Here is a 22,085-nt window from a genome sequence, read left to right as displayed (position 1 = left end):
GATGTAACCACTACATGGCTGCACAGCCCTACATGTGTATTCCCTAGTTGCTGGGAACATTGTTTTCAAAGTTAATTACTTACTTGTATTAGATTATGTTTTTTTGGATATATACAGTATTTAGAGTATTAAAGACTACTTTTTGTAAAAGTTGACATTTAAAGGTTGATTTGAAGTGTCAGTTTTTGCATTATTATTACGGTCAAATCTGGACACGCATTTTGTTACTCATACTAGCTACATATAATAACTTGATCAGTCACACGAAAGTAATCAAAATAAATATTGACTCAGCGAGACCATGGTGATACTCCAAAATATATTACTGAGTGTTTACGTACCATTTGAGCAGAGATGTGGTCTGTGGTCGAGTCGTTTGAAAAACTTCACATCGCTGTCAGAGATTGACAGATTCAGAATCCAGTAGCTTTTTTAGCATGGCAAAAGGCTTTACACTGCCAAAGCAATGATAGTGCTCTGATCCAGTGCTGTTGAGCATTATCAAATTTACAGGCAGCAATGGGCAGCGAATCAGGCAGTGATTGACAACGCTCTGATCCAATGGCATTAGGCATTGTCAGATCAACAGTACTCTAGCCCAATGGTGTTGGGAGGGCACCGGGGGGACCAATCACGTTCAGTGGGGGGTGGGTGTGCTGGGGGGTTCAAGAGGGGCACCTCAGCCAATGAGGGCAGAGGGGAAGTGGCTCTAGCCACCGGGCCACCCCCCTGTGCATGGCCCTGAAGTCTGGTCACATTTGAAGTTTATTCTGGCCAGGATTCATCGGGTAGACAGACAGTCTGGCTGAAAAATGAAGTGATCATTCACCAATTGTTTTGCTTTTATCTACCACTTACAAGCAGTTAGAACTGACATAGATGATACAATAATAACAGTGCTATTATTATTTACAAAAACACACATGGAAATAAGCTGAAAATGTATGAAGAAATTGTGATAAAAATTTAAATTCTAAAAACTAATAGGTACTGATTATTTCATAGATAAAAAAAGAAGAAAGCAGAATCAAATATTTATAAGTATATATCAGGTTTACTTTCAATTAACTGTTTACTTTCAAACTCTGATCTCTTTTAAAGACTTGAATCAATGAACCTCAAATACTTCTGCAAATCCAGTGATTAACTGTTGTTGTTGCAGCTCAGATATCAGTTCAACCAGGAATTAAGTTCTGACAGTATTTTATCTGCTTTTTGTTTCAACTTAATGAACATTGCCATTTAGCAAGGTGACATTTTCATTCAGTATTAAGAATCAAAACAGGTAAAGCTACGATTGTGACCTCTCAGTTACTTTGGGTTATATTCACCAGATATAATATTCACTATTGTAAGTGTTGTCCCCAATGATACTAACAGTTTTAAACATTTATTTATAACACACTTAACCTGCCATTTACAGACACTTGTGCATCACCCCACAAACACACAAATGTGTGAGAAAACTGTAAAAGAAAAAAAGTTTGAATAGCTCCTAAAGCACTCCTTGCCTGACACCCACCACCCCCTTTTCCCCATAATCGTGATGCATTCATTCATATTTCATGTGGAACGCATTTATTGTAATTAGTCATGTAAATAGATTGAGATTTCTTTATTCTTTTTGCGTGTTAATTTACATTTATATTGAATTAGCGTACGGAATAGGGGCTCGGAAGAGAGAAAAGATAGGCTGATTATGCTTGCAGATTATGGGCACATCTCGTGGCTATTGTGTTGTGTAATTAAAGGGGAGAGAGGAGAAGAAAAGGGACAGATGCTGCTTCTCAAACTACCGGACCTTTTTTCATCTCCGGAAAAGGCCTGCGTCTGCTGCAACACCCTCCTCCACCTACCAACAACCCCCCCAAAGAGAAGATGAAAAATAGAATACATTTAGAAGACAAGCCACAAGCCTTTACCACTTCTCTTGTTGTCTGGCGGACCCTCTTATTTGAGCTTGGAGAAAGGAATCACCGTGACCTGAACACAACAGCAGCTGCAGGTGACACAGGGAAATGTCACTATTTGTACTATGGATCCTCTAAAAGCTTTTAACATCAACAAGTAATTGCTTTAAGTGATAACATACTCAGAACAATATATGCCCCCCGATCAAAATGTATTTATTATGTTAACTATAATATAAGTTTTTTTTAGCAAGATACACATACACAACATATAGAGTGCCCTAAAAATCGTAATTACGTCTGGGAACATCTGAGATGATATTGATAATCTTGTATGATTACCATTCAATGTGGTAGAAAATACAGTTTCAGTAAGCCAGTTGGTTGCTAAATATTAATTATTTTAAATATAGTTAGTCTACCTTGTTAGTTGTTGCAGTTTCAGTCACACAGCCTACAATTATGTGTATCTGTAAATGTCTGTAATACAAGGTTTTAGGCTACACAGAGAAAAGTTCATGTGTTGGATAATATATACATCATAGACAAGATGGCTAGTTTCTTATTGTCAAAAAACGTCACATATTCCTAAATATGACAGGAACTTCCAACAAGCATGTGAGCAAAGAACCTCCTAGACTTTCTAGTATAGCCAACTAATCAAAACCAATAGAAATTTGCTCATGTATCTCTAAACTTTTTTCAATCCTTGGCATAAAAAAGAAAGAAACAGATAAAGGATCAGTAGAAGAGGAAATGGCAAAAGAGAATGACACATAAAATGAAAGATGAAGGAAGTGATAGGCCTATAGATAAGAGAACCTGACAGTGAAAAAAGAATAGAAGAGGCCCAATCGTTGGCACAAAGCGTAACGAACCTGGTCAAAGAAGCCTGCGCGTATGATTGGACGTCACATGTGATTACGCAAGGTAGCCGCCGGCGACCCCATAAATTCATAGTCTAGCCTATTACCGAAGGCGCACTACAAACACACGCATTCAGACGTTTTTCCGAAATTCATCCGAGGAAATCATGCCGCTGTGTGCCTGAACCTCAGGCCCTGTCCACACGAAAGCAGGTATTTTTAAAACTGCAGCTTTTTCTATGCAGTTAGGCCGTTCGTCCACACGCAAACGCAGCACCAGTTCACTGAAACCGAACATTTTTGAAAACGCCTGCCAGGGTGAAGATTTTTAAAAACTCCGGTTGCAGTGTTATCTTGTAGACAGCGAAACCGGAGTTTTTGGCTTGTGACATCGGCGCCTGCGCTGTTATCTCCGCCTACTGGAGACTTTTTCAGGCTTCTGATTGGCCAACATGGCTTTATGGTTTAGATTATATCGCCACCTGTGGGTTTGGCATGCTCTTGACAGTGCTTCATAGCATGTGTTTGCGTTTTCATGTGAACGGAAATTTTTTTTTAAACGGAAGGAAAAACTCGTGCATTAAAAATACTCGTGTACGTGTTGACATGGCCTCAGTCAGGGATTATACGTGGAAAATAAAGTGTCCCTCACTAGCTCTCAGCGGAGTAAAACCCTTGGTTTCTCTTCCTTGTCGCGCTTTGAATAACAAGCAGCATTTATTCGTCCATGAAAGGCAGCGGGAGAGATCATATCTTGCTTTGTAAATATGGAGGGGAAATAAAGAAATGAAACAGAGAGGCTTTCTCAAGCCTGGTGTATTCAAGAAAGAGGGGGATTCAAGGTGGTGTTTTTATTGTTTGAAAGCGTCCTTGCTTTGAGATCAGTATTTTACGCTATTATATGGCGGTTACCCCGGTGATAAGACAGGAAATGTTCTAATCCATTATCATTTAATTACTTCCAGTGGCGAAATAAATATTTTGGCTGGAAACAATTACAAACTATAACAAATGCAATATTTTAATAGACTACCTATTAAGCATTTTTCCGCAGTTACAATCGCAGTTTTTCTTTAATTGCACGATACGTTTAATGGTGTGTTTCACAGAACATGTGCTTTGTTCGAGCTGCAAATGCCATAAACTTTCATGTGTTTGAGGTTTGTTATGGTTACCATAGTTCTCTTTTAGTTTTCTTAAAGGTGCACTCAGTATTTTTCCTCATTAAAACGGTTTTATACATTAAGAAATTAGTAGTATTTTTTATATAGTGAGTAGAATCTATAAATATAGTGAGTAGTAGGCCTATTTTTATGTAGGCCTAGCCTATATATAAAAAGTTTGTGTTTACACACAAGGATAAAGACCCCACCTATTTTAAAGTTGTTCTATTTTACAGCAGATCTCTTTATGGGGACTGCCATGTTTAAGTCACATGACCAGCTGAATACTACCACTTTATCTTGGTATCCTGAAGTTACTGGACGCTGTTGCTTACAGAATTAATAATGGCTGACTGTGAATAGAGCATGTTTTCCAGATGTCATGTGAATATTTAAGTGACATGAAAAACAAACAACAACAACAACAAAATGGATGGCCATCACTGAGAAATTAGACAGGATCTCTTCCATCTATTCTGTCTTACCTAGAATCATTCACACAGCCAGGAAAGTGAGCATCCCCATCTTTAAATGAGACCAAAGTCAACAGCAAACACTTGGTCTGACATTCTGATAGCATCGGAGCAGGCACTAACAGAAACCCAGGGCTGGCCTCATGTTTTCCTCTTCCGTCACTCCTATCTTTACCATCTTTCATAAGCCTTGGGAGGACAGCAGTAAAACACAAGGGAAAACACTCTTCATCAGGTTTAGGATGTTTTCAGCTTCCGGTTTCATCACAGTTGTGGATCATTTTGATCAAATTTGGATCATTCATCAAAGAAAGAGACAAGGGAAAAAATGGAGGAAGGAAATGAACATCTATTTTTGTCTACATAGACTTGTTTGTCCATAGTCTATATTTGTTGCCTGCTTTCATTATCAGCTACAGTCTTGGTTTGTTTTCTTACTGGGCTGGCTTTGAAAAATCATCATTTCAAAATGTACATATTACATTTGGTGTCACAAACTCTTTGTGATATATTTAAGCAATAAGGTACAAAATAGCCTATTGTAAACATGTTCACAGCTAAAGGGCGTTATGCTTGACATGCAGCATTGAGGACAGGAACCATCAATTTTATAATAGTTATTTGATAATGTTCTTAAAAAAAATTAAGTCATTTGTGTTACAAAAAGTTTTGTTAAATTCATCTTTCTAAACCTGTTGTAAACAAGACATATTGCACACCAAAAATGTTTTGATATCACTGAAGAAATGGCGCCCTCTAGCGCTGTAATGTTATTAGACACTACCTTTGCGTTTCAGTGGACAATACGCGGTGGAAATTACACCGTTCCAGAAAAGGTTAACAGCCCTTCAAAGGACATTCATCATTAGCAAATGTCAAGTCTATTTTGCTATTACTAACGGTAAAGGACAAGGCAAGACTGACTGGAAATGGAAGAGGGTGTTTGTGTAACATTTAGACGACAGGAGGCGCCAGTGGACAACAAATACAACTCTGCACAGCTTAGTTTATAATTACTGCTGATTACATCCAAGACCCTGAAGAAATGGCGCCCTCTAGCGCTGTAATGTTATTAGACACTACCTTTGCGTTTCAGTGGACAATACGCGGTGGAAATTACACCGTTCCAGAAAAGGTTAACAGCCCTTCAAAGGACATTCATCATTAGCAAATGTCAAGTCTATTTTGCTATTACTAACGGTAAAGGACAAGGCAAGACTGACTGGAAATGGAAGAGGGTGTTTGTGTAACATTTAGACGACAGGAGGCGCCAGTGGACAACAAATACAACTCTGCACAGCTTTCTACTTCTATTCTTATATTCTATTCTTTATTCACGATATGAATCTGCTTCCTGTCGGAAAACGCCCTCACCAAAAATGTGGTCAATAAGCAAAAATAGGCTACCGTCCAAAAGTTTTGGCTAAATCCCCCCAACCCCAACATCAACATATTAGAATGATTTTTCAAGGATAATGTGACATTGAAGACTGTATTGCTGCTGAAAATTCAGCTTTGCCATCACAAGAATAAATTAGATTTCAAAACAAATTTTAATAGGAACGCAATAATAATTAACAATATTACTGTTTTACTGTACTAACCATAAGACTTCTTTTGAAAAATTTTAAAAACATTAATGACCTCAATTCTTTAAATGGTAGTATTATCTTTTAATATTCATTAGTTTAGGGAAAATTATTTTATCTTATTTTCTGATTTTGAATGTAATTCTACAGATAAATTACATCAAAATACAAAAGAAACCTTTCCTTTGTATTTTGATGCAGGTTTTGCAGAAATTAATATCTGCTCATGTTCAGCACACCTTTGACTTACCTTAATGAAGGCATAAAAATCACCACACACACACACACACTCATACACTAGAGAGGACATGTAAAATTTCCTAATATTTCATTATATTAGTGAGGCCCTCACAAGTACGTTTCACTGTAATTACATTTCAGAAGAATCATTAGCTTTATTTAAAATAGTGAGGTTTGTATTTATTACATCTTTTAAGTTTTAGCAAATGGCTGCAATATAACAAAGAGTGAAAAATTTAAGGGGGTCTGAATACTTTCCGTACCCACTGTATATATATATAATTCATTCATTATGGGTTAATGCTAGCTTCTGTGTTCACAATCTTGAGGATTATTGAAGCGATGCACATCAATATGAAAAGCACAAGGTTTAGATGAATGAACATCTGCTGAGGTTTTGAGCTTATCACATCATGGCTGTCCAAGACTGCAGGAGCAAGTGATCTTTATATATATTTGCAGTTAATCAGGGTGAAATCTTGTCTTTGTGTCCTGAAATCAGCAATGCAGAACAAACCAAATAAAACCACTGAAGTATGTGCACATGCATGTGTGGATATTTTAGAGGCTAGTGGAAACAATAAGGTGATGTAACAGCAGATTGAAATGCAATGTTTTACTCATTTTAATTTTTGTAAGTGCTGGGATGAGACATACATCAGCCAAGCAAAAAGACACACCTACACACAAATTAAGTGTTAAGTTTGTTTTCTAAAAAAACACCGCAAAGAAACTGTGTGCAACATTCCAAATAGGTGAAAGTGAGATTTATTGAACCTGAAACTTTGTCCATATTTGCCTTTTGTCTTACAAAGAACAAAATGTCCAGCATATAAAGTCACACAATATTTCTTCTTAATAATGGAAAGGTCTCAGGTTATACAACAGTTAGGTGTGAAGCTAAATGATAAACTATTTAATCAACAACTTAATATTATAAACAAATGGTGGCTACTAACATTGGTTTAAGTCATATTAAATATTTTAAAGTGGAGCGGTTAAGACTTCAACATTTGAACGGCTCTACAGCAGAACGCAGATACAACCTGTTAAGCTCCAGTTTCGATCAGGCAATGAGCGCTTGTGGATGACAGAACAGCCATCAGCTGGCAGAAAAGAATGAATTACTCTTGTTCATACTGAGGTTTCCCGTTTTTGGGAGGAATAAATGCCCCCTGCCCTCAAAAAAAAAAAAAAATTATATATATTTATATATAATAACAATAATGGAAAAAACACTTATATTGGAATGATAGTTCACCCTGTTTACGTCTGCGATTCACTGCACAGAGGGCAAGAGCACCACCTAAAAGCTCACATCGCATGGATGCGTCACATGTGACCTACTCTTGGTTTGCTGACTAGTGGAGAGCAGGTGTTTTGTTTGCCATCAGCCTGGTTAGGAATGTTGGTTAGGAATGTTTGGGTTTAAATGTTTTGAATGTTCTTCTGCAGAGTTCAGAGATCACTTGTTGTCCAGTCGGAGAAGCTGCTCCTTACCATTGACTGTGAGAGATTTGAGCTGACCGTCCTCCTCTACCTCCACTCTCTCTTGACCATTCTCTACAATACTGTAATGACACAAAAGTTAGCTTAGAGTGAGTTGACATTAACTGTACAATTATTACCATAGACAGTAGTAAAGGCTTAAGTCAATAAGCATCAGTTTATGAGCAATTTGCACATATATGTATAGTGGGACAAAACAACTTTATGCAAAAATGGTATTGCGTAATATGCTTGAAGTTGTGAATCACTATTTAAACAGAAGCAATTACAGAATGTTCTTTGGTACCGTTTGGTGGTGATCCTCTTTCCACTGATGAATTTGGTGGATGTAGAGACAGAGCGGAAGTTACCCATTCCACCACCACCACCAAATGAGGAGGAGGACAATGAGGTGAAGCCACCCCCACCCATTGGGCCAAACGAGGTGAAACCTACAGAAATGATGATGACGATGACGATGATGATGTTCAAATACACAAGTATACCAGTCATACCCAGAAGGACTTCTTGTAATTTTCACTGGCTACACACAGATTAACATACCTGTGTCAAACCCAGAAAAGGGGGAACCAAATGGAGAAAATCCAGGAAAGAATGAACCTGTCGTTCTGCTCCTGCTCACACCCCTATGACGCCGCCCACCACCAAAGAAATCTTCAAAGGGGTCATCAGCTAAATCAAAAGAAATAAAGAGCTTAGTGAAAAACAATGGCATAGCTGTATGTGTAAGAGGTTACAATAACAATTGAACCATGTAACAACCTGAACCATTTACCAACAGCATAATATTGTATTACAGAACTAAAGAAACCATTTACAGCATCTAAATATGGACACAGTGAGGGGAAAAAATACTTTTCTGAAATCTGCCATTAAAAACAGGACAAAAAGTGTAACAAAAATAAATTCCTGACATTAACGGACAAACACAGCTTACCACCACAAGCACTCACAAATCAAGCAACCAGCTTGACAATTTACACACGCAATCGTATTACAGACAACATTTTGGTAAAACCCCAACACATCTCTGATCATTTCTTTATAACATTTGTGTGCCACCAACCCCTCTACCGTTTACTTTTAGGCAAAACCAACGCTCCCTTTCACCCTCCCATTTTTCCTCTGTAGTGTCTTCCTCTCTTCCCTCACCCACCCATTTCTCATCTCTGGATGTGAATGCAGCAACTGACACTATGCTCCACTTTAACTTCTTGTCTAGACAATATGTCCTCTCTCCTCCCGGCCAGCATGTGCTACCCCTTCTAAACCCTGGTTATCTGATGTTCTTTGTGAACATCGGTCCAAACTCAGAGCATCAGAGAGAAAATGGCGTAAACCGAAAGATCTGTCAGACCGGAGTATGTATCAGTCTTTGATTTCATCTTTCTCTGCTGAAGTCCATACTGCCAAATCTTTATATTTCCACAACAAAATCAACAGCGCTTTGGACACCCGTAATCTGTTCAAAACATTCAATTCTCTCCTCTGTCCCTCTCCACCACCTCTTTAACAGCAGATGATTTTGCCACATTCTTCTCAGACTAAAACCATCAGCAGTCAGTTCGCAGCTCCACACACACAGGAACTCAAACCAACCACATCAACAACTAAAATTCCCCTCTCCTACTTCTGTCCCCTCACTGAGGCAGAAGTATCAAAACTTCTCCTCTCCAGCCATCCTACAACCTGGCCTCTAGACCCAATCCCCTCACACCTTCTCCAAGCAATCTCTCCTACACTCTTACCAGCACTCACACATAACATCAACACATCTCTTCTCACAGGCATTTTCCCCACCGCATTCTAGCAAGCTAGGGTAACCCCACTGCTCAAAAAATCTACATTAAACACTTCACTTGTAAATAGCTACAGACTTGTCTCTATCCTTCCATTCATAGCGAAAACACTTGAACGAGTTGTTTTTAACCAGGTATCATTTCTTTCATAGAATAACCAGCTGGATGTTAACCGGTCAGGTTTCAGAAGTGGCCATTCAACTGAGACTGCATTACTGTCAGTCACTGAAGCCTTGCGGATTGCGAAAGCTGATTCCAAATCAGTTCTCATTCTGGTCGATATATCTGCCGCTTTTGACATTGTGAATCATCAGATCCTCCTGTCCACCCTCTCCTCACTAGGCATCTATCTCTCTCTCTCTACCTATCTCACAGGTAGGTCTTTCAGGGTGGCCTGGGGAGGGGAGGTATCCAAAGCACATCAACTGGTCACTGGGGTTCCTCAGGGATCAGTTCTTGGACCCCTCCCTCTTCTCCATATACACTACATCACTGGAATCCATCATACAGGCACATGATTTCTCCTACCATTGCTATGCTGATGACACACAGCTCTATCTCTCATTTCAACCAGATGATCAAACGGGAGCTGTAAGATCTCAGGCTGCCTGGCGGACATCTCGGCATGGATGAAAGAACATCACCTACAACTCAACCTGGCAAAGACTGAGCTTCTCATCTTCCCTGCCTATCCGACTCTACAGCATGATTTCACCATCCAGCTAGGTTCATCAACAATTACCCCATCAAGTTCGGTCAGAAATCTTGGAGTAATCTTTGATGACCAGCTGACTTTCAAAGACCACATTTCAAAAACCACTCTATCTTGCAGGTTTACATTGCAAAACATCAGAAAGAACAGGCCCTTCCTAACGAAGCTTGCTGCACAACTTCTTGTCCAGGCCCTTGACATTTCTAGGCTGGACTACTGCAAAGCTCTTCTGGCTGGACTTCCATCATGCACAATCAAACCTCTTCAAATGATTCAGAATGCAGCAGCACAACTGATCTTCAACGAACCCAAAAGGGCCCACATCACACCTCTCTTTATCTCCCTGCACTGGCTACCGGTTGCAGCTCGCATCAAGTTCAAGACATTGATGCTTGCATATAGAACAGCCACAGGCTCAGCACCCTCCTACTTCCACTCACTCTTACGTATCTACATCCCCTCCAGAAGCCTGAGATCTACAAATGAGTGACGCCTTTCATTCACCATTCCAGGCTGGTGTAATGATCTTCCCACACCCATCCGGAATGCTGAATCCCTGAAAATGTTCAACCAACAGCTGAAAACTCATCTCTTTTGTTGTTAGCATTTGACTACATCCTAGAAAGAAAAAAAAAACTTTCGCTTTCTCTTTCCTTAATCCCCCCGGTCTAGTACTTGTACTAATCTGAACAATGTCTGAAACTTTGTATTACGAGCACGGTTGCAGCTCGCATCAAGTTCAAGACATTGATGCTTGCATATAGAACAGCCACAGGCTCAGCACCCTCCATCTTCCACTCACTCTTACGTATCTACATCCCCTCCAGAAGCCTGAGATCTACAAATGAGTGACGCCTTTCATTCACCATTCCAGGCTGGTGTAATGATCTTCCCACCCCCATCCGGAATGCTGAATCCCTGAAAAATTTCAACCAACAGCTGAAAACTCATCTCTTTTGTTGTTAGCATTTGACTACATCCTAGAAAAAAAAAAAAACTTTCGCTTTCTCTTTCCTTAATCCCCCCGGTCTAGTACTTGTACTAATCTGAACAATGTCTGAAACTTTGTATTACGAGCACTACCTGTGATGATGTCATAATTACAGCAGAAATACCATAGGAAACATCATAGCTAATATGGGAGGCCTTTGAATGTTGTGTTGGACAATAAGGGGCTTTTTGAGTCAAAAAGGTTGAAAACCACTGGCTTGGCTAAAAAAGGTCACCCGTTTGATCTATCTGCTTGTTTTAGACACAAAATACCATCTATTGACCAACTCTGGCCTTCTGCCACTCAGAGTAAGGAAACTGTGTTTCAAGAGAGCTAGATTACCATCTCATGAAAAACCAGATTGCCTATGCCCTTTTAAATAAAGGTAATTAATTACTATACCATGTATTACAACTAAGCTGAAACACACCTGAGAGCTGATAAATGTATGATGCATTGTGACAATTTGTTAATTTGTCTAAAGAAAGTTGTAAATATACGGTGGCTGTCAAACAATTATTAAGTCTTAAGAGTAAATGCTTCTATCCGAAGTGACTTACAATACAGGTGTTATAAGGGGGAGAATCTCCCTGGAGCTACGTGCATTGCTCATGTCTCACTGGTCCTTTCATGCGGAGATCAAACCCACAAGTATTCGGTTTCGAGCTTTTATTAAATTTCCATTTTTTATTTTTTTCTTCTCCGTTCATGGAAATACTGGTTGATGGGGGCTGCAAAGGTCTATTTTTATTCATCCTCAATTTTGGGAGCAGTGTTGCAATTTATGCCTGCTGAAACAAGTCTAGATCAATGCTTCTCCATTTTCAGGCACTCAGCACCTTCATATGAACTTTTCCCCATCTCCTTTAAGCAGTTTGATCTGGCAAGCAGAACCACGCCTGATATCTTCATATGCACGCACACAAACACACACAGTTATTCTAACCCACCCCCAACCTTGTCATGGCTACATAAACACAAATAAACACCAATGATCTTCTATCATCAAGGATGGACCTCCTGAAACATTCCAATTTGAAAATTCTCAGTACATTGACATATTTCTCACAGATAAACATATATTTGCACACATACATGTTGAACACATACACTCATTTTCTCTCTCATAGCGGCCTAGAGCTATTAGCCATTCCCTTTCTCTTGCTGCTCTTTTATTCGGAAGCTATTTCTGAGAACATTCCTAGTGGATGATGCATGGTCTCTTCTCGTCCCACTTGCTGGTCTGAGCGCCCTCGCCATATTTAGAGTGCCTGTATATTTTACACACATGCCGCCCAGCCATTTGCTCCCAGCAGTTAGAGTCAGTGGGCATGGGGTAGCACTTTAGTGTTTAACAGATGTCTAATGTCTTATCTATGATCATTTCAACAACACTCAGTTTTCGGTTTAAGAACAGCTGATTTGAGTTTGTTCATCCAACTCCGAGTTAAGCACATGCACCATGACTATAAAAAGCCATGAGCAATGGTGCTCTGATATTATGAATCTGCAACAGCACCTGAAAAAAAAGAGATCCACATACTTTTCCCCAGTAAAACTGGAAGTGCTACTGCAAGCATACAGAGACAGAGCATATATTTTTTTGAAAAATATATATATTTTTTTTAACAATACATCTGCAGTGGTGAGAGAGTTGGCATGAAAATTGCTGCTCAAATCAATGCGTAAGTTTAATTTTTAATCACTGTTATAATATCAGAGGTGAAAACTGGCAGAAGGGCAAGTTACTGAACCTAATGTTCATTTGACATTTGACATATTAAAGGGGTCATATGATGTTGCTAAAAAAGAACATTATTTTGTGTATTTTGTGTAATGAAATGTGTTTATGCGGTTTAATGTTCAAAAAACATTATTTTCCACATACTGTACATTGTTTCTCTTCTATGCCCCACCTTTCTGAAACGCGTCGATTTTTACAAAGCTCATCATTCTGAAAAGAAAGGTGTGCTCTGTCCTCTTTTGGAAGGCCAAACAAAGTATTTTCGTTTTCGCAACGAAACATACAGCGTCTCCACAACATGGCGGCGGCGGCAACAATACTACAGCGAGAATAAAAGTTACGCCTAATTTATTTGCGTGAACATTTGGGCGGTGTTATGCAAATCTTCCCACACAGTGACGTAGACATGTGGGGGTGTTTTTAAATGAGGCGTTTTAGGAGGGAGTGGGCGAGTCTTAACTTTTATAAAGAATATCTCTTTGGGTTTGAGACTTTAGTCTTTGCAACTTTTGGGATCTTATCTATGCACGAACAGCTTGAAACACTCCAAAGAGAAAAGAAAACTTGAAATCACATCATATGACCCCTTTAAATAACTAAATATCATTCAGTGTCCATTTAATGAGCAGCAGCTTTTTCCACATAGATCTAATGCTGTTTTCACACAATAATGAAATTACCATTTGATATCTACTCAGCCAACAAAAAGAAGGCAAAGGCTCACAAAAGGGGAGGACCTGCACCACCACCTCTGACAGATGCAGAAGAGATGGCCCTGAGCATGAACACTGGAAGGCCAGTGGAGAATTCCAGGAGGAAGTTCAGTGATGTTCAGTAAATACCAGGGTTTGATTCTGTAGAATTCATGTAGAACTACATGATTTAACCTCATTCTTGTGTATTTTCAGTTACCGGTTAAGGAGTTATATATATCATCTTGCATATTCATCTTAGAAAAAAAACAATAAATAAATTATTCGTAAAATGTGTGCAATGAATGAATGTACTGAATGAATGAGGTATTGTAACACTGTTTCTGCTTTAAAAAGGGGGAGGAGACTGAAAGTAACTCTGGAATTACTGAAGAAAACCTGCTCCTGACAAGGTTAAGTTCACAGAGTAAGTTACCATGGTATAAGTTACCTCGCTTTCAGAAACGGGCTCGACTTACCCCGCTTTCTCGGGTTTGAGATCACACCCGTTCTGAAACCGAAAACCCAGAGCTTCCCTCATTTCAGAGTTAACATACTCAGTTTCCACTAAACCTCCTTTCCAAAATGGGCCTCACGCTCAGGTGTGAAATTATTGTATTTATGTGTACAGACATATAAAATATAAAACAGCCCTTTCGGTAATGTGAGAAAAATTTTCCCATAATACACACCCAAGTTAAGAGCACATTTTTAGTGAACAATATAGTTATGGTAGATTAACAGAAAGCTAATCATCAAATGAACCCAAGCTCCAATAATTTCATGCAAAACCTAATTACCTAATTATAACTCAAGCCACATCATTACTGTCACAGGGACACTGTGAGAGATTAAATGACCTTCATTTCCTCTCTTTGGGAATTTTGTTCTAATTTTTAATACTGCTGTTTTCACTGACAAGAACCACTTTATTCTGAAATGATGCAGGTTAAACGTGGTTTTGCTATAAAAAAATTCTACACGTCCTCTTTCTATTCCATGTGTATTTTTGTCATTTATTCAATATAAATTACACATGCACCTACCAAAGAAATCTGCAAAAGGATCTCGGCCTCCAAAGAATTCCCTGAAGACATCGTCTGGATTTCGGAATGTGAATCCGCCCATGAAATCCTCGTCATAATGGCCTCCTTTTCCAACAAGTAATAATTAGAGGAAAACCACATTTTCAAAAACAGGTAAATGTCAAAATATAAGAAATCAGGAATAACTTTACCTACCTCTACGAGATAGGCCTTCTTTACCATATCTATCATACGGTCTCCGTTTGTTTTCTGTATGAAAGAATGCTGCTTTTAGTTTCATTCAAATCAGACACAGAATAATGTTTTATATTAATTACACACTCCTCCCACCACACCTTCACCTAATATTTGTAGCTTTTAACAAAAAAATAACAAAACAAAAAAAACAGACAACCTCATACTGAGGACAACATCTGAGCCAGTAAAGGGTGCTGTTCTGTGCCAAAACTATAGTTTATATAACATGTGTTAAGTTGATCGTTACTACTAAAACCACTCTAGGAGGGACAAATGTAACTGGCCATTTTTGAAAAGAAATTTTGGCTTGTAAATCCACAGTGCGACTGATATTTGCGCCAAATGCCATCCTATTCTGAGAACAGGCGCCATGCCTCAACAAGTTTAAAACATTCATGAATCAAACATTTCAATTACTGACAGCCTTATAAGACTATCACAGCTCATTCTGGGTACAGTTGTTTATGCTTTATGCTGTTTTTACCAGTATAAAGTGAATATCTCACATTCATTCCATAACAATTCTTTAATATAATAAGTTAGTGTTGTATTTTAAAATATATTAATTCTCAAAAATTACATGGAACCATATTTAAAAAAATAACTAAAATAAAACATAATATACCATCTGACAGGACTTCATATGCCTCAGAGATCTCTTTGAACATTTTTTCAGCTTGTTCTTTGTTGTTTGGGTTTTTATCTGGATGCCACTTTAATGCTTTTTTTCTGTACCTGTAAAACACACAAACCCAAACCCTTATTAAAACAAGACTACTTAAGGTTGAAAGGACAACACAAAAGAGGTTCATTAAATAAAATCCAGTTTATATGCATTATTATGCTGTGATTATATTATTATGATTATATATTCAGTGGCATAAAATGGTCTTTAAAATGACAATAATATCACTTATCGCAATTATTTATAGGGCAATATATCGCACAACAAAAAGTTGTTATCGTGACAGGCCTAGAAATGCAGTTAAATATTAAAACCATTAAATATTTTTGGGATGAGATTTAATTTCTTTTATGAAATAGTGACCAGTCACAAGACCCAAGGTATATGCTTTGACCATAAATGTGCAGACATATAAATCGCAATAAGTTTTGTGCTTTGTTACTATTGATATTAAATAAAGTCACGTTTCAAATTCTGTCCATTTTATTACAATATTCAAACAGTAAATGCAGTTTTGGCGCAGTTTAATGTGGTGACAGATTGCTACAGCGTCTCAGTTCAAGAGAAGCAGCTGCGGCTGCTCGTCTCCTCCGCTTTAATAGCAGTTACAGCACAAAATAAACATGAATGAGCATCCGAAGATGTTAAAAGAAAGAGTACAACTTACCGAAATCCATATCCCGTCTCATGTTATCGTTCAATCAGTGTTTCAATGTCAATATAACAGCTTGTAAACATGTCACGTAACGGCATATTTATTTACCTCAGAAAAAAATATATTCGGTGACCATAAACTAGAAAAACGAACTCTAGAGGAGCATTTCGCTAAATATATGTACCATATAACATTCATTATAATTTTTACTGTTCTTCACTATTTAATTTATCTTTAATAAATCCGTTAAGTTTTTATGAAATTAAATGTTTATATTACAAAAAACGAATTGGAGTAGAAATATAATTATGTAAATGTAAAGTTAGTATTATAATTATTATTATAAAAACCTTGAGTGTAATTTAAGCGTTTGTATACAAATCAGTCCATTTTAATCTTCAATATTATAGTAATGTAGTACCAACTGACTATCATGTATATTTTATAGTTGAGAGATTTTTTTCCTTGAGAAAATTTTGCCATGTACTGTACCTGATATATATACAAAATAATCTATATTGAATCAGAATTGAATCGAATCAAGCTTGTTAATCGAAATCGAATTGAATCGTGAAATTTGTGTCAATACCCAGCCCTAGTAAAGAGCCTGGTCATGTCTACACTCAAAAAGAAAATTTGCAAAAACTTTTCATTCAGGATTGGGTTGACTTCATTTAACTTCTTATTAACACAGTTGTCCCATTCCATTTGCCAGTTTTGGTATATATACACAAGTTTAGTACAGGTTTGACATCTGATGAAGGAATTTGGCATTTCGTAATTATCAAGAGTGCTATTTAGTGTAAAAATAACAACTTTACACGCATATAGTATGGACTTAAATTGATTTTGTTATGGGTTAAACATAACAGTTTTAAGACGTATGTAAATCAATACATAGGAGTTTAAAAAAAACTCATTTTTCATTGTAAAGTACTCCAGGGTCCTTATTTATGATGCTTACACATCACTGCATTACAAAGTCATGCACCTCTTAACAACTACTTTCAATGCAGGTCATGCTGCACAATACGACTTCAGTAGGTGTGACAACAGGTCAGCATCTCTACACACTAGGCCTGAGTCAGCGATACACACCCAGCCAGCAGAACACAGCTGGGTCAATGGCATAAACCAAATACTCCATACACTAGGGGATTTGTCCTTTGCACATCTTTTAATAGTGTTTGCCCTCCATAGCTCTGTGCTTTAGAAATTCCCCCCTTTACCATCAGCAAATTCAGTGACCTACAGAATCAGGATTCAATGGGTGTTTGCTTACCTGGCAAACAAAGGACAAAACACCCTTTCCAGGGAGGTAGTAGATAATAAGGCATGGATAAGGCATGGGGCACAATGTGTCTAAACACCACTAAAAGCTGTATGCTCCCCATCTATCCGCACACTCTATTCCCTTTATTCCTTGTTATTAATATAGAGGGCTGATGTTTTTTGTTTTTTTTAAAATAGAGAACATCAGAAGCGAGGAATTGAGACAAACACACATTAATAGTTCTCACATGGACAGTATCAACTAACCCCTGTGCTGCACAGTCACTGTTATCATTACTGCTCTACTATGTCCCGTGTGTAAAAATAGATGCCCATGACAGGACACGGAGTACTTACGCTTTCTTTATATCGTCATGGGATGCATTTTTCGTCACACCCAGGATCTCGTAATAATCCCCCATGGCTCAAGTTTTGGGTTTCCACTCCTCTGGATGAGGATAAATTTTCAGCAGTGGCCCTGGAAAGAAAAAGAGTGAGAAATCTAGTTGAAGACGACATGAAAGAAGGGACAACAAACAGAGGGTGTGTTTTGGTAGCTATGTGGGTGGGTGGCTACTGTGACGGACAACCTCGAAACACTGACTCGTCGTGTGAAAGCATGGTTCTACTTAACTTTTCATCCATAAAAGCATTTATCAGATTCATGATTGTATTTATCCATATAACGTTTCAGTTTCCTATACTGTATTGTACTGTATACTGAATATCTTCTTATTGACATACTCTAGCCTTTTCTGGCTCAAGCTCAATAAAATACAAACATGACAAATACAGTAAATAAATAAAACATTATCAAAGCAGTTTACAGATGTTCTCACATTTACTGTATATAACCCATTTATTACACCTAACACCTACAAGCATAATTAAAATCGGTCAACTCGGAAAAACATCTTATCACAAAGAACAAAATGTCAACTGCTTCCAAACAATCAGGGACCAAATGGCCAATTCCAGTAGCTTTCCAGCTGGATCTCATTGGTGTTATTTATATCTGCAGTGTCCTTCAGGACAGGCCCAGAGGTGATCATAGCACAGCACTGGCTTTCCTCTGCATTGTCCATGTAATAGCTGTAATAAACTAAGTTCACCCAATAGATCAATAGTTCACCCAAAAATAAAAATTTCCTCAAAACATATTTACTCTCATGCTGTCCAAGATGTAGATGAGTTTGTTTATTACAGATTTGGAAAAATGTATCATTACATCACTTGCTCACCAATGGAGCAATGAATGGGTACCATCAGAATGAGAGTTCAAACTAGGCATGGGCCAGTATGAGATTTTCACGGTATGATAACCTTAAGCAAAAAATCATGGTTTCACAGTATCACTGTATTGTGGTTACAGCTCTAAAATGTGTTATTTGTAAATGTCTGGGTAAAAAAAAACAAAAAAAACAATATGCTTTATTAGGCCTGGGCGATAAAACGGTATCAATATTTATCGACGGTACACCTTCTTGGATAACGATGTAAAAAAATGTTCGTGATTTTTCCGTACATTTCTGCCATATGTACATTAATTGACAGTCACCACTGATAAGCTACCACTAAATATTGTAGAAACTTAATTTGCTGTAAAGTTGCTTTGCAATGATTTGTATCGTGAAAAGCGCTGTACAAATAAACTTGACTTGACTTGACTTGACTTGTGACATGGAAAATTACCCTGGGCGTCGACAAGAGTAGTCGGAGAAGAGATGTAGGTGTCAGTATAAACAAGCTTATCCCTCAAATTAGAGCTCCTGGAAGAGACAAAGAGTGGTTGATCACTAAATACATTCAATAACTGGGGATCACTTTGGATAATGTGCCAATGACTCTTGATAATAGTTTTAATGTCATTATTTAGTGGACTGTATGTGGATTTAAACATACATGAAAAATTCTTGTTTCTTTTATTCATAGTCAAATTTCTTTCCTCCTGTTTTTGTAAGCTAGAAACCTTCTCAAGTGCAGTGTCAAGCCACTTATTAGGATAACCCCGTGATTTAAAGTCCATATACAAGCTCTGGGCTTTAGCCTCAAAATCCTCTTTCTTAGAACAAATATGATGGAGTCTCAAAAACTGGCTATAGGGTAAACCACGTTTTAAGGGCATTGGGTGAGCACTCTTAGCATGAAGACTGTTCTTAGCGGTGTCTTTTCTATAGAGAGGAGACTATTTGATTATCCACAATTGATATAGGGGTGTCCAAGAAATTGGCGTGCCAGTGCATCCAGTGGGGACATAATTACGGATTATAATGACTTATATTGTCTTTTTACGCGTTTCACGACATGGCGGCGGCGGCAACAACAATACTACAGCGAGAATAAAAGTTACGCCTTCTTTCTTTGCGTGAACATTTGGGCGGCGTTATGCAAATCTTTCCACATCGTGACGTAGACATGTGGGGTGTGTTAGAACGAGCCGTTTTAGGTAGGCGTGGTTGACTCTTAACTTTTATAAAGAATATCTCTTTGGATTTGACTTTAGTCTTTGCAACTTTGCAGATCTTCTTTATGCACCAAGAGCTTGTAACACTCCAAAGAGAAAGGAAAAATTGAAATCGCATCATATGACCCCTTTAACCTATTTAATCTGCATATAAAACATTAGAAATTAGATATTTGTTTAATTTTTATTTTGTGTTTGACTGACAAAAAAAATTATTTGTTCTTTGTCTCAATAAATTGAGTTCATTTAAAAACAGTGGTTTTCTATTGCTCTTTGTTTTAAAAAAGGTTATAAAAAGTCAATAATTATCGATACCGAACGATATGAAACATTATATAGTTGATAAATTTTTTAGCTATATTGCCCAGCCCTATGCTTTATTTTTAAGCAACATACAGAACAGTAGTATTTGTTTCTTTTTTCTTTGATTTGTTTCTCAAATGTTTCCTGAATTGTGGGCTGTCCTGCAGCTTTTGATGTGGATGATTGATTTGCTGCTAGAGCTACTGCTGCCCTAAAAAGAAGAAAAATAAAGACTGGCATGTTAATTGAACCTAAATCTGTAATTAGTTATTTAATTTTAGTTTATCTTTTAATAACATTACTCTTGCAAAAATGTGTGTTTTGAGATATCATATATATATATATATATACACACATACATACACACACACACAAGTCTGGTCAGCTATCCTTGTGGGGACTCTCCATAGGCGTAATGGTTTTTCTACTGTACAGACCGTATATTCTATTGCCCTACACCAACCCTACCCCTAAACCTACCCCTCACAGGAAACTTTCTGCATTTTTAGATTTTCAAAAAACTTCATTCTGTATGATTTATAAGCTTTTGTACCCGTGGGGACCACAATTTAGGTCCCCACCGTGACACGAGTCCCCATGAGTCTGTGTGTAGTCAGGTTTAAGTCCCCACCAGGATATATAAACCACTACACACACACACACACACACACACACACACACACACATATACAGACGAGATGAAAAGAAAATACCATCTAAACTTTTCTGAAGAACGGCCGTTAACAGACTTCATAATATTTCCACATGAATGAGAGTTTGACATTTTGGAAAATAATTGCAATTCAGTTTGTGCAAGTCCAAAACAGAGATCGGCTGGAAAAAACAAAACAAAAAAACGGCCGGTTGTCCAGGGTTTCACATCCTTCGGCCATCCTACACACAGATGACTGACTGCTCACACCAACAGGATGGGGAGGGGTCGTACACTTTCAGTCTTAGACAGAGACATGAAAAACAGCATACACCAGGAACGGCAACAGGTCATTAAATGACATTTTCAAATCATGGGATATACCTTGAAACCGGTAATTGGCCCATGCCTATGGGGCAAAAGTTGTGTAGGCTAATGTATTCCAGTCTTAAAATACAACTTAATTTTAATTGATATGTACAATAAAAAAATAACCCAGTCATGTAATGCTCTGTTTGCATTTATTTTCCTTTAACTGAATATAAGATAAAATCTTATATTTGTTCAAAAGAATAAGTCCATTGTTTAATGGCACTCCTAAAAGAGATAAATAATAGTTATCAAGGCTCATCCAGGCACTGAAAAACACATGACGGTATTGCTAATATTTAAACCATGAAGCTTAACCACAGAAGGATTATATCATATCTGCAGGACCAAAGCATGCTCAAATTTCACAACAATGTTTGGCAATGTTTAGTCTGTAAAAACACCTACTGTACAAATGGCACACACACACAGACAAAGAAATAAAAAATAAACATTGAACTAGGGCTGTGCGATATTGAAGAAAAATGTGATGTGCGATAACTCATTAAATAATGCGATATTCGATATGCGATACGATAATGCTTAAAGTGCCACATGCTCAGATGAAACCGTTTTTCTCAGCTGTTGCTGAGTCTGTTCTGTGAACTTCTATAACTATCTTGTGTCATATATATATAGTTATTTGTATGCATGTATGTTCCTGTAAAACCACAACAAATTCCTTGTGTTTGCGCACACTTAAGTGGTGAATAA

General features: G+C 37.8%; 1 protein-coding gene across 1 annotated transcript in view; it reads right to left on the bottom strand.

Annotated features, from left to right (window-relative positions):
- Positions 1 to 22,085, bottom strand: part of LOC107742135 (dnaJ homolog subfamily B member 6-like) — a 32,559-nt gene that overhangs the window by 5,777 nt on the left and 4,697 nt on the right. The window contains exons 2-8 of the mRNA XM_016555038.1: positions 17,941 to 18,061; positions 15,597 to 15,706; positions 14,930 to 14,983; positions 14,735 to 14,839; positions 8,294 to 8,422; positions 8,037 to 8,181; positions 7,742 to 7,812 (exon numbers count right to left, since the gene is read on the bottom strand). Of these exons, the coding sequence (XP_016410524.1) occupies positions 7,742 to 7,812; positions 8,037 to 8,181; positions 8,294 to 8,422; positions 14,735 to 14,839; positions 14,930 to 14,983; positions 15,597 to 15,706; positions 17,941 to 18,005 (679 nt within the window). The 5' untranslated portion in view covers positions 18,006 to 18,061. The remainder of the gene's footprint in view (positions 1 to 7,741; positions 7,813 to 8,036; positions 8,182 to 8,293; positions 8,423 to 14,734; positions 14,840 to 14,929; positions 14,984 to 15,596; positions 15,707 to 17,940; positions 18,062 to 22,085) is intronic.

Source organism: Sinocyclocheilus rhinocerous, unplaced genomic scaffold (genome assembly GCF_001515625.1).
Source record: "Sinocyclocheilus rhinocerous isolate Xijiao unplaced genomic scaffold, SAMN03320098_v1.1 scaffold256, whole genome shotgun sequence".
Taxonomy (NCBI): domain Eukaryota; kingdom Metazoa; phylum Chordata; class Actinopteri; order Cypriniformes; family Cyprinidae; genus Sinocyclocheilus; species Sinocyclocheilus rhinocerous.
This window is presented reverse-complemented; position numbering and strand designations above follow the sequence as displayed.